The following is a 12,476-nucleotide window of genomic DNA, read 5'->3' as shown; positions in this document are numbered from 1 at the left end:
CTCTCACCTGAAGACCACTGTGGGCGTGGGGTACCACTCTTTCTTTTTCTGACCAACTCCGGTCCGGGCGTTAAACCTTTTCCGATACCCTAGGATGTTTCGGCCCTCCACATGAGGGCATGCCCAGTCCAGTGACCACAGGTCTCCGCTACACTCACGAGGGCCCGCTTCTCTCCGGGAGGGCCTTATGCCCCGATGTACTGGTTCTCTGCTGGTTGGGGCTCCCCAATATGGGCCTTTGTGGTTCTCCGGGCCACTGGCACCAGCCAACCACCGTGCAATGCTGCACATCCACAGTCAGCACTCCTCACCAGCACAGTCGCCGGGCCGCAGTCCGCCCCGTCCGTGATGATAGGAGGGGCCCGACTCCCAGGATCTCTCACTCTGTCCCAGACCTGGTGCACACGGGCACCCTCTCACCTGAGGACTGCTGAAGTAGCAAGGGTCCGCTTTTTCTTTTTCACTGACCAGGCTCCAGTCCGTTCACGCAGCCGCGTCCAACACCCCTAGGAAGCACCAGGACTCCACACGTGGGCAGGCCCAGCCAGAGAATCCGCAGGCCTCTGCTCCTCCTCCGTGGGCCCAGTTTCGCTCCAGTGGGGCCATGTGTCCCTATGTTCTTGTTCTCCACCTGCTGCAGCTCCCTGCTCGAGACGTGCAAATCGCTGGACCACCAGCTCCAGGCAGCAACAGCCCAACGCCGCACGGCCACATAATCACATTCAGCACACCCTGTGCTTTAAATGGGCCAGTACTCACCGGTACTGAGTACCGGCACCTCCAAATTTTTATGCCGTCAGTACCGGCACTTCTCTGTAGCCAGGGAGAGTACCGGTAACCTGATCCACAGCACGGCAGGCGCAGGTTAGGTTTCTCCGCCAAGGCAGATTCCACTCTGCTTCCGAGGAGCATGTAATTATGTGTAATCGGTTAATCTGTTTTATTGCAATAAACGCATTTCTAGTGTGTTTTGACATGTGCTGCAACAAGTACAGAAGTCATTAGGTACGATCATATATAGCTCTACACCCCGCCCCTAGCCCCGCCCACTTGCCACTCCTCTATTCTAATGAGTACCTGCACTTATTTTTTCCCATTTAAAGCACTGAGCACACCTCTCCGTCTCGGTCATGGGGCCTCAGTCTGCCCCGGCCGTATTAGGAGCAGGAGGGGTCCAGTGTTGCCAGATTGGGCTATTTCCCTCACAATTGGGCGACATTTTTCCCAATTGTGCGACAAAAACCCATACTGGGCGGAGGGCTACTTTTTGGGCTGCATTTAGGCCAGTGTACGCAATTTACTGGCTGTGGGCGGCGCCGACCATGATGAGTCCGTGGCGTGATGGTCCATTGGCAAATGAGCGCACAGCGCACACTAACACAGTGCTACTCATTGGAGGACCGATCCTGGGCCTGCCTGTGCGCACATGATGACCCCGCCCATCCTAGAGCAGCAGCAGGCAGCATACATGCATGGATGGATCACAAGCGACACGTGACGGCGCACTTGAAATTGTGCAGTGTAACATTGTTTGTGTAGGTGCAACCGTGCAAGCGACCTGGTTTGCACATGAATGCAGCAACCGAGCTTTGTAGTATGGGTGCTGCCGATGTGGGGGTCCCCCAGGGCCGTCAATCTTGTAGCACGCGAAAGCGCTGCCAATGATGGCCCTAGGCATCATTTTTCGGTTAGCCCCTGCGGTTCCCATATAATGCTGGGGGTGACGTCTGACGTGACACGCTCTTTCGGCGCGGGCGGTGTTCGACTAGTGGACGGACTACAAGTGTTTGACTCGCTCTTTGGTCATCAACTCCTCTCTCTGCCCTCGTCGACTACTGCACTCGACAGTCACCTAGACCACCAAGGGAGGATGTGGTGTCACTGCTACCGCCCACTGTGGTCACCCACAGTCAGCAGGCGGCTCTAAGCAGCCTCAGCCAGCCGGGCCCGGCAGCACGTGACGCAGCAGCAGGTCGCCCGCAGCATACTTGCTGAGTCCGGCGGTACCTCTCCTCGGCCTCAGGTGAGTGAGTTTGGGTATTGGCAACTAACTTAAGCCACTGTAGCCCCAGCCTCCTCCCACCCTCAGCTACCAGCCTGGCCTGCGTCACTGACGGTCAGACGCCATTCTTTCATTTTTTATATAAATTAATCATCTAGCTCGATCTATTAACTAAAAATAGGCCTAGACAGTGACGGCCTGCAGCGGCGATAAATACTTTGATTACTCTCTCTCAACGGGCCTAGCATGTCTGGCCTGGGTCCTGCGGCAGCTCCTGCCTGGTCGGCTTCCAGTGCCTGCCTGCCTGGCAGTGGCTGGCTGCAAATTTGGAAACTAATGCTTTTGCGCAGCTGCGCAGCGTGCACAGGTCCAGGTCAGATAAGGGGGCTTTTCCTTGTGCTCTGCCTTGGGCTTAGGTAAGGTAAGCTAAGTCCCGACTCCTGCTCTAAGTCTGAACTGTCTGTCTCACACTCCGAGTCCCTCCACCCCCCCCCCCCCCGCCCCCCACGGGTTTCTGAGGCGTGTTTGTTGTAGCTTTTAACGCTTGTTTGAGAAAATGGTTCACTTCGAATGAATCCAACAATTGAGGACGACATTGCCGTACATGTGTGGGTGTGAATGCTTACGGGATACTAACAAGTTGTTCCCATAATTTGTGTTTTTTGTTTCCTTTTGTGCGCTTTAAATTATAATGTAAAGAAAAATGAAGCGGTAAAAATAGCGCCTACAGAAAGTAGAGAGTGTCTTGAAAACATAGAAGCAAAGGGAGGTCAACATTGTGGTGTCCACCTCAAGCAGACACCCAAGTAGGGCACGAGTGCCACAAACCACTGACAGGCACACCCAGGTATACTGCTGCTAACTGTGGAGTTTCCTCGAGCGGTCACCCTAGGCCATTATTTATCCCCTTGGTCAGCGCCAGCTCCAGGTTGAAGTGTGCTACAATTAAACAATTGCACAATTTTTCCTGCCATAAAGAAATTGGCAACAAGGAGAAGCATGTTACCACATCTGTTATGCTGAATTGGTTGCAAAGTCTGCGTTTTCTAATATTTTATGTGGCTAAGACATCTGCAGGGGTGCCCAGTAAATATCAGTGAATATTAATTGGTGAGAACTCTGGAGGTTAAATTATTTCTCAGAGAGATCTCTGCTTTGTGTAGTCCTAGATCTGAATCAAAGTAGTATAGAAGGTTAATGTGTCTCCTGCAAAGCACTACACATCATGTTATATGCAGATGACAGATTTGTTTTAATGTAGCTAGTTTAGTGGCTACTGCTTTGAACACAGATCCTTTTGTTCCTTGCAGTTCATAATTAGTAAGTCTTTTACTATTGCACAATGAGCAATGTGACTGATACATCTTTTAACCTTCACCGAGTCATGCAACACATCTTGTACGTTGATTTACACAGTTGCATGATTTATTGTCAATGTGTCTGTTATGTAAAGCACTCTGATACCCTGCAGTGCGCTATAAAAGAAATAAAATACTGCATTTCAATTGTGTGTAAATACTGCGACAGACCAACACATCTGACATTCTTACATTTTATGCACTTGCATGAAGGGACTGAAAAAAGTCAAGCATGCCTCTCGAAACACTGAGTTCTACAGACTATTAAAATACAATTTAGAGGGAGCACTAAATTGCACATAACACTATTTCTGCCTTGCGTAATCTTTGATTTCTACTATTGTAATCTGAGCAGTGCCTGTTTCACATGACAAAGTCACAGTGAGGACTGGTCTTAAAAATGAGTAGCATTAAGGCAGGTGCCCAGTTAACTCCCTACCACTATCTGTATATTGAATAGAATGTATATTTGTCCTTAAAATTGTTTCTGATGACTATTTGTACATAATTTGAGACTTGCTACTTTGGGCTGGTTTTTGGGCTGAAACAGGTCTGTGTTGGGCTGGATTTGGGCTTATACTTGAGCAGCTTTGGGCTTGGAATAGGTCTAAAAATCTGGCAACACTGGAGGGGTCCGACTTAAGGACCGCGATGCAGGCCAAGACCTGGCCCTCTCCAGCCGGGCTGTGAATGTTCAGGATTCTCTTCACAGTGCAAGCCTTGCAACCTGGCAGCGCTCCCGGGCAGAAGCGTGGTTCACTTGGTGGCGCAACACCGCCGCCGCATCCATCCTTACAACAGATCTCCTTATTCGCTTCCTTACCCAGGCAGCTGTCCGACCCAGCGATACACTCCCACAGGCTCCCGTACTCCGCCGCCTCGCTGTTAGCCACCAGCTCGGCCAACGGGTCGGCCTCCCGGCTTCGTGACGGTGTCAGAGCTTAATTGTCTTCCGACAACTGCCAGGATGATTTTTGGCTGATCGCAGGACCATGACTGCAGGATGTTGCACGATTACTGGGCAGGCCGGCTAGGAGCTCGGAGTCTCACGTCCTGTCGGCCATGTTGCTTGGCCACGTCCCAGACTTGTCCAACTCAGGGAAATTCCACAACTTCTGTGTTCATAGATAGCACAACATAAGTGAAGATCTGCAATACAGTTGCAGAGAACTGGACACCAAAACAGACATTTCAAGTTGAGCAAGCAGTCTTCACATACGTATTCCAATGAGGATGCACCTTTTCACCCACATTTTAGATATTTTCTTATTCCAATAGCATGTAAATCTATAAACTATCCATGACCGGTGAAATAACATCCTTTCTGTTAAATGTAGTTCTTCATCTTTTACCACCTTTTCTAGATTCACATTCACCTCACCCTACTGTCCACAGAGGTGATATGCTAGCGGTTGACATTCTTGGAAACTGGTTATGATTTTGTCTGGGGATGGAGTCACTCAATGAGTAGAAGTATGTAAGCCCTAGTGCGTTCTGTTCATTACAGGCAGCCGTCCTTTGATAGGGATTAGTTAGTGGCATGTGGTGCTTTCCATTTTTAACAGATGATTCAATTGTTGGTGTGTCAGAATATTCAAATTGCAAGTAACTTTATAAACAATTTGTTTGTAGTAGTCTTATTTTAGCTAACTATCTTCTGGTGAGCGCACCCTTAACCTGTTGTTGCCACTTTGATTTTCTGTATTTAATGTTCATTTAATGTCATAATTTCGTCTTTCGCTTGCTGTGACTAGTCTCGCTTCCCATATTAGGATCCTTCGCAGTGCCCAGAATGCTGACACTCTGATGCTCCTTAATGTAAACAAATGGGATTACATTTCCCTTACTTTGATCCAACTGCATTTGTTGCCTCATATTAGGTTTTCGTTATTTCATATTATGCACTTGGGTCTTGTACACACTAGGCCTTCATTATTAATCAGTAGTGTGTGTCCCGTCATTTCACATTCCTTGCATCCACAAAGATGTAGCTGAAGATAGAGCTCCCTGTCAATATAGCTAGCCAAGGACGAATGTTCTTTATTTTATAAGCCAAACCTTAGAACACATTGTCACTGGCAACCAGAATCATCCATGATCGACTCAGGAAGGGAACGACCCAGCCAAGGCAGTTATGGTAACATCCAGAGCTAGTAGGGAAGTCACATGACAAAATGTGTGCTCCTAAAATATTCAAACCACATCTAGACTGAAGATGACTAGTGATATAAAATATGAAGCGTTGTATTTTCAGGACTTATAATTATAAACCACTTACGCTTCTAGGTCCTCCTTAGGCAGCTCCACAACATTATATAAAATTGTTATTGTTAATGTCGCAAACTCCTTTCGCCATCATTCAGTAAAAAATATGCATAATTTATGGCGAGCACTGCATGCAGAAACACAGGGGCATGTTTCCAAGGTAAGTGGTGGAGTGAGGCGTTAACCTTCCTGAGTTAACGCCTCATTCCGCCACTTCAGAAACGCAGGGCTGCACCATATTTAGAAGAATATGGTGCAGCACTGCGTTTCTCCCTGCTCTGGCGCTACACTTAGCAGCCTAGCGCCAACGCAGGCACCTGTGCACCATAGTGCAAGGGTGTCTGCATGCAGGGGAAGATTGTTTACGTGCAGGAAGGTCCATTTTGTAACTTCTATGTGTGCTGCTTAATGCAGCGCACATAGAAGTTGCAAAACTGCATTTTTTTTTTTTAATGATTTTTTTTATGTGCCGGAAGGGGAACTTCCTGTACATAAACAATCTTTGGCCTTTTGCTGTTTTCATGTGTGCTACACAACATAGCACACATGAAAACAGCAAAAACGAATGAAACATTTCTCCTCGTTGCGGCAGGGTAAGACCAGGTTTTCCCTGGTCTTAATTCTGGCGCTGCCTCCCATTTATACCTCCCTTGTAAATAGGGGGCAGCGTCAGAATCAGTGGGTGTTGCGGTGGAACGCCCACAGCAACACCCATTGTCCGCCCCTTTCACGCTAAGCATAACGTGAAACGGCCTTATTTGCAAGGCAGTGTTAAGCCACATTGATTGGCTTAATGCTGCCTTGTAAATAAAGCAAAGCCCCTATCGCCACAGGAACGTCGAAAAAGGCGATGTTCCTGTGGCGATAGGGGCTTGTAAATATGCCCCACTGTGTTTCTATGTCCAAATCCAAAATCCACCGAAGATACAAGTATGAAGCATATCCTGGACAGGTGAAGCCCAACAGATGAATGATGCTGACAAAGGAATGCCCTGCAAAGTGGGATTCAGACCCATCTTTGAGAATGTTTTTTCCAGTGCACATTTCATGAAAATGTTTATGGGCCCAGTGAAACCTGCTCCTGTGTCTGTAGCTATTAATGCCTGGGACCATCATACTCAGATGGATCTAGGTCCTGCTTTGTTGCCACACCCACTCCCCCAATGTCAGTTTCTATAGCGGTGTGAGGCTCCCCGCCTCTTCAGTTGAGATTCCATGCTGAAAAGCTGCAGGACACACATCTTGTTCCAAGCTATAAGGCAAGGTGAATGATGTTTAGCTGTTCAGCCTCAATACTTTTTTTCACCTTTATGAACAGAATGACAAAAGAGCACACATACGACGCACAACGTACAGCTCCTGATAACAGAATTTTTGTGTTTCCCATTGTTTCGTTTTTCAGGTCTTTGCAGTCATTTCTAGATTATGAGCATGATGAGATAGTGGAAAATTGCGGCGTCTGTTTTGAAGTGAGTTCCCTTTTACTGGAAATCTTATCCCTGTGGCAAAAGCCTTAAACTGTTGCTTGACTGTCTATTTATGATCATTTTCTAAGTGTGTGGTTGTGGTGGTCCTGATTTTCTCTCACCTGTTAATATCGTTAGTAGGCGTCACTTTAGATATTAAATTAAAGTATTTATTTATTTGAAAGGTCTTAAAAACCGAGAGCATGACCCGTAAGGGTATCAGAGCACTGTGCAACAGAAAGAGGATAAGATTTGTCACTAAAAAGAAAACATAACAAACATTTGTAGTTAACCAGCACAGTTACAGAAAGAGCAAACCAAACATGTGGAACATGTAGTGTGAACAAAATTTGCATCACAAGTTGCCTCCATGAATGATATACCCCAATTGCCTGTAAGACATAAAAGTTAGTTATGTTGTCTTCAAGTCGATTGTTGCCGCTGGTTATTCAGGAGTAGCCCTTCAACTTGTTTTTTGAATGAAGAGGTCGAAGAGGTAGAACGGATATAAGGAGGATTATTAAAGTAAATTAGACCCTCTTCCTCCCAGCGGGGACCGGCTTAATTCAAATCAGTAGGAAAAAATAAAAATGGCAAGAGAAATCAAGCTGCACTGTTTAAAAATATGTTGCCTTCAAAATACCTTATTTTAAAGGCTCACGTCAGACAGGGAAAAATCTACAGTATTTGGCACAGCAGCATACATTTTGCCAAAGGGGCAATGTCTGCTGACAAATTCTGGAGAATATATGCAAATACATGAAAAACGCCTTATATGGAGAAAAGTACTGTCTTTTATTTCATACCCTTTTCCAGATGGCCTCTTCCCCGACATTAGAGCAAACATCTTTCACCCTCCACCATCTTGGGCCAAACACAGAAGCTTTCATGGTGTGCTATGCTGTCTATAGGATATGTTGTGAATTTGTGGACACATGCATCTCCCGTTGAGACACAAAATGAAGATTTGTGAACCATGAATGTGCCCAAATATTTTCAATCTACTGTTTACTACTGTCCCAACAGCATATTCCAATGTCTACAAATTCTAATTCCTGTAATCAGATATTACCTGCAAAGCACGTAGTATACCAAACTGCACTATATACAGCCCCCTTGCTTACCTCTGCTAGGTTAGAAATGGTCACAATGCTTTGGTTTGTTGCTTCCTGGAAGTGGGTCTATATTATACATGTTAACAATGTGATCAAATAAGCTAAGGCCTAACTCTTTATGTTACAGGAAAAGTGTATTCTTGAGAGCGCTAAGCTCACACACCTAAACAAATGCAATGTGTGGTGAGTAATAGTCTGGCAAAGAAGGTATCATAGTTTGTTCATTTTTTGGCACAGATTTGTTTACTTTACACCAGGTTTCTGGAATACTTTTTTGACACAAAATGTACATATTTCATGGAGTACTTTGTGCTCTCAATTTGGGGCAGGGTTAAGATTTGCTGCCATTCTATAGTGCAAACGGTGTCTGAACATCAGACATGAATTGAATTGAATTGAAATTATATTTATATAGCGCGTAGCTACCCGGAGGCCTCCTAGCGCTTAAAGACGGCGACTGGAGCAGAAAAGAAGGGTTACTGGAAAGCTGAAGGAAAGAGGTAGGTTTTAAGGTGTTTGCGGAAGAGAGCAATATTGGGTTCGCTACGGAGCGTGAGTGGGAGAGTGTTCCACAGATTGGAGGCATTCAGAATGAAGGACCGTCCGCCCCATTTTGCTCTACGGACTTTTGGGGGCGCGGTAAGGAAGGTGTTACTGGACCGGAGAGCCCTAGTCGGTTGGTAAGGTACAATCAAAGATTGAAGAATTTGGGGGCCATGTTTCCAGAAAGCTTTGTGTGCCAGACACATGGCCTTGAACTGGATCCTAGCGCGGATGGGCAGCCAGTGTAAGGACATCAGGGCGGGTTTGGCTGACTGTCTACAGGGGATCTGTGCCAAGTGACGTGCCGCACAGTTTTGGATCACCTGTAATTCATTTAAGGTAGATTGGGGAGCGCCAAGATAGAGTGCGTTCCCGTAGTCTAGGCAGGATAAGATTAATGCTTGGACCATGATTCTCCTGGCTTGAAAGGGAAGTAAGGGGAGAATTTTGCTGATCAGACGTAACAGACCGAAACATGTGGCCGAGAGCTTCGTGGTCTGATAGTTGAAACTGAGAGTATTATCAAGCCAAATGCCTAGGCTTTTGATTTGGTGCTTTGGAGGTGGCAGAGGTTCCATGCAAGGAAGCCAGGTGATGGGGGAAAAGGGCGAAGGTGACTTTCCCAGGAACATGAGTTCAGACTTTTCCCCATTTAATTTGAGGTGCGAATGGTGCATCCAATGTGCGACTGCCTCTAGGCAGAGGCCAAGAGTGTCCGATGAGCCCTCCGGATGGTTAAGGGCCACCACTAGCTGGGTATCATCGGCATAGGTGATTATTTTTATGTCGAAGGGAAGTACTACCTCAGCTAGGGGGGCCATATAAGAATTAAAAAGGGTGGGACTTTGAGAGGAGCCCTGGGGTACCCCGCACTTAAGAGGCCATTGCTTGGAGGTGGTTGACCCCTCAAATACCTGATAACAGCGGTCCTCTAAGAAGGATTGGAGCCAGGTATGAGCATTTTTCCCGATCCCCAGATTGGACAGCCTATCCAGCAGAATGTTGTGGTTAACAGTGTCGAAGGCGGCACTGAGGTCGAGCAGAATAATAGCTGCAGATACGCCCTGGTCAAGAAGTTTCCTGGCTTCTTCCGTAACAGCCAGTAGCGCAGTTTCAGTACCTAGATGAGGACGGAAGCCTGTTTGGGAGATATGTAGTAGGTTATTAGATTCAAGGTAGTTAACTAAAGTGGAGTTGATGTGGCGTTCGATCAATTTACTCAGCCAAGGAAGAAGGGAAATGGGCCGATAATTGGCCAGGTTTGAAGGATCCAGATTAGGTTTTTTTATGAGCGCTCTGACCTGGGCGCATTTCCACGCCCGGGGGACTCTACCAGAAATGATAGAAGAGTTCAATATATTCAAAATAGATTTCTTACTAGTTTCAGGGACTATTAAATTGGTATATATGGTAGTCATGTTGCAGTACACACTGCCACCGAGTTTTCTGACAAATTTTGTATTTGCACTGACCTCCAAATCAGGCTCTCAGCGTGGATCTTATGTCAGGTGGCGGGCACTAACACCCTTTGGGCTACACTCCTGACTGTGCAGCCTCCCAGTGCCTACTGTACATTGCACACAATAGAGGTTATGCTATGAAGCATCCAAGCTACTACAGTATTAATTAGGAGCTTTCTGGTCAAAGCCAAAAGGAGTTTTGCATACAGAGCGCAGCCATGTTTAATGTGTAAGTGATATAGAGGCACGAACCAATGATTGTAAATGCGGAACTGAGATGAATAGACAGAAGTTCATTACTGACATCACAAAGAGAAAACCTGAGGGTTTATTTAGAGGTGGCAGGCATGGGACAGCAACCTAATTGGCAGATGTCCCATAGGGTAAACAGGAATTTGACCGATATTTGGTGGATGTCCCATATCCGTCAAACTCTAAACAACACCCTTAGTCTTCACCATCGCGGCCACTTGAAGGCACATGGCCAGACTGTGGGCAGAGAGAATATGATTGCCCACCTGAGTCAAAGGAGTGGATTCATGCCTTTTTCCACACTGTCTCCAGCTTCCTCAGATGGTGGTCCCAAATTGCATAAACTCAATTTCTTTCTTTTCAGGGAACATCGTCAGCCACATTATATCTATCTATGATGTCATGAAATAACTTAGCTGCCTCATTTTAAGACATTGATCGGTAATCAACAACAGATGTGAGCTCTTAATCTAAAGCTTAGCTGATGTACAGAAGGTGTTTAGTTTGTGGTAGTTACCTTGAATTATCAGTGCCTACAGGAGCAGGACATACATCACATTCATTAAATTGGTCATACCATGCTCTGTAAAACACATTTGAAAAAATATAAATGCATCCACTATGATGCGTACTACTTTCTTTGTATGCTGAATAGTCCCCCAAAATGACCAAAGACAAATTAGACAACCTTTGATATGCTAGGGATTAAGGAGGGTCAAACATACAAAAGGTGATGGGAGGAATGCTTGCAATTTGTCTAACCACTGTCAATCAATAGCAGTAGCAGTCCGACCCATCATTCTTTTGCCCACCATGCCAACTCAGTTTGGACCCAGCCACGTTCAAATCAGTCTTGAACAAGCTCCAACAGGAACAGTCCATCTGAACTGCCAGGCATGTCCGGCCTAAACAGGAACATAAGCAAACCAAGAGCGCTCTCACATTTATTAGGGCTCATCAGTCTGGTAGAGTTAGGTTCCAGTGGCACAGTAAACACGGCGTCTACGTCTGGGCATACCCTTGCCACTTAAGACAGTACATCAAACACAAAAGATGATGGGAGAAATGCTTGCAATTTGTCTGACCACTCGCAATCACTCGGGTAATGTCTCTTTTTGTGTGATCAGCCCCAAGTTTTTCCACTGATGCTGCTGGTTTTTGGACTCTTTGAGAATGCACTGAGGCCTGCAAGCCAGCCCTCAGTCCCAGTGCCCTGACCTTAAAGTGAATGTTTAATTGGCTGTACCCAATTGGAAATTACTCCCTCAGCTGTAAATCCCTAATAAATGATACCCTGGTACCCAGGGCAAGTAAATTAGAGGGTACCACAGGGCTTGCAGCACGGATTGTGCCACCCTGAAGGTCCCCCAAGTAAAACAAGTCCCAAAGTATGCCACTGCAGACAGTAGGCACACATAGAGTCTGCTCCACAAAACAACTTTCTGTCCTCCTGGAGAGACATGCCAGTGACTCTCAGGAAAGAGAACAATAAGAGATTGCAGGCCAGGGAGGTGTCACCTCCCTCCTGCAGGAAGCAACTTGGATGTTTGCCATAAGAGTCAGGCTTCAAAGGTGATGCTGTCTTTGAAGGGCAGATGTGTAATGCCCGAGGGGAGGTCTGCCCCATTGTTGAGGTAGACAGGCTGGTACGGGAAGCAGACCGGGGAAACTTGTTGCCAAATTGGTTTCCACAGGAGTGTGTCGCCCTCGGGTAGCCACACACGGGGGGTGCTAGTGAGGTCTGAACATAGAGTAAGGGATCTCACCATCTTTGGAGTTGGCAGAATGGAGCAACATAGGATAGTCAGATGCCACACTCCACAGGAAGTGCTCACCAGGAGGGAGGAAACCTGGTAGCCCATTGACTACCAACCGCATCCTGCCCTGAGGGCACATTCCGAGCATAAAGAGGGCACCCCTGGCACCCAGACCTCATATCTCAACTGACTTTGAATAAGGACTGAAATAGGACTGCCCTGTTGCACCAAAGGACCAGCAAAAAGAGGCTGCACTGA

General features: G+C 46.6%; 1 protein-coding gene across 2 annotated transcripts in view; it reads left to right on the top strand.

Moving 5' to 3' along the window:
* LOC146866324 (E3 ISG15--protein ligase HERC5-like) overlaps positions 1–12,476 on the top strand; it is a 551,381-nt gene that overhangs the window by 521,026 nt on the left and 17,879 nt on the right. For both annotated transcript variants that reach the window (XM_085635591.1, XM_085635598.1), the window contains one exon: positions 7,028–7,094. In XM_085635591.1, coding sequence (XP_085491717.1) covers positions 7,028–7,094 — 67 coding nt within the window. The remainder of the gene's footprint in view (positions 1–7,027; positions 7,095–12,476) is intronic.

This window comes from Triturus cristatus, chromosome 2_1, assembly GCF_964204655.1.
Source record: "Triturus cristatus chromosome 2_1, aTriCri1.1, whole genome shotgun sequence".
In the NCBI taxonomy this organism is placed as follows: domain Eukaryota; kingdom Metazoa; phylum Chordata; class Amphibia; order Caudata; family Salamandridae; genus Triturus; species Triturus cristatus.
This window is presented reverse-complemented; position numbering and strand designations above follow the sequence as displayed.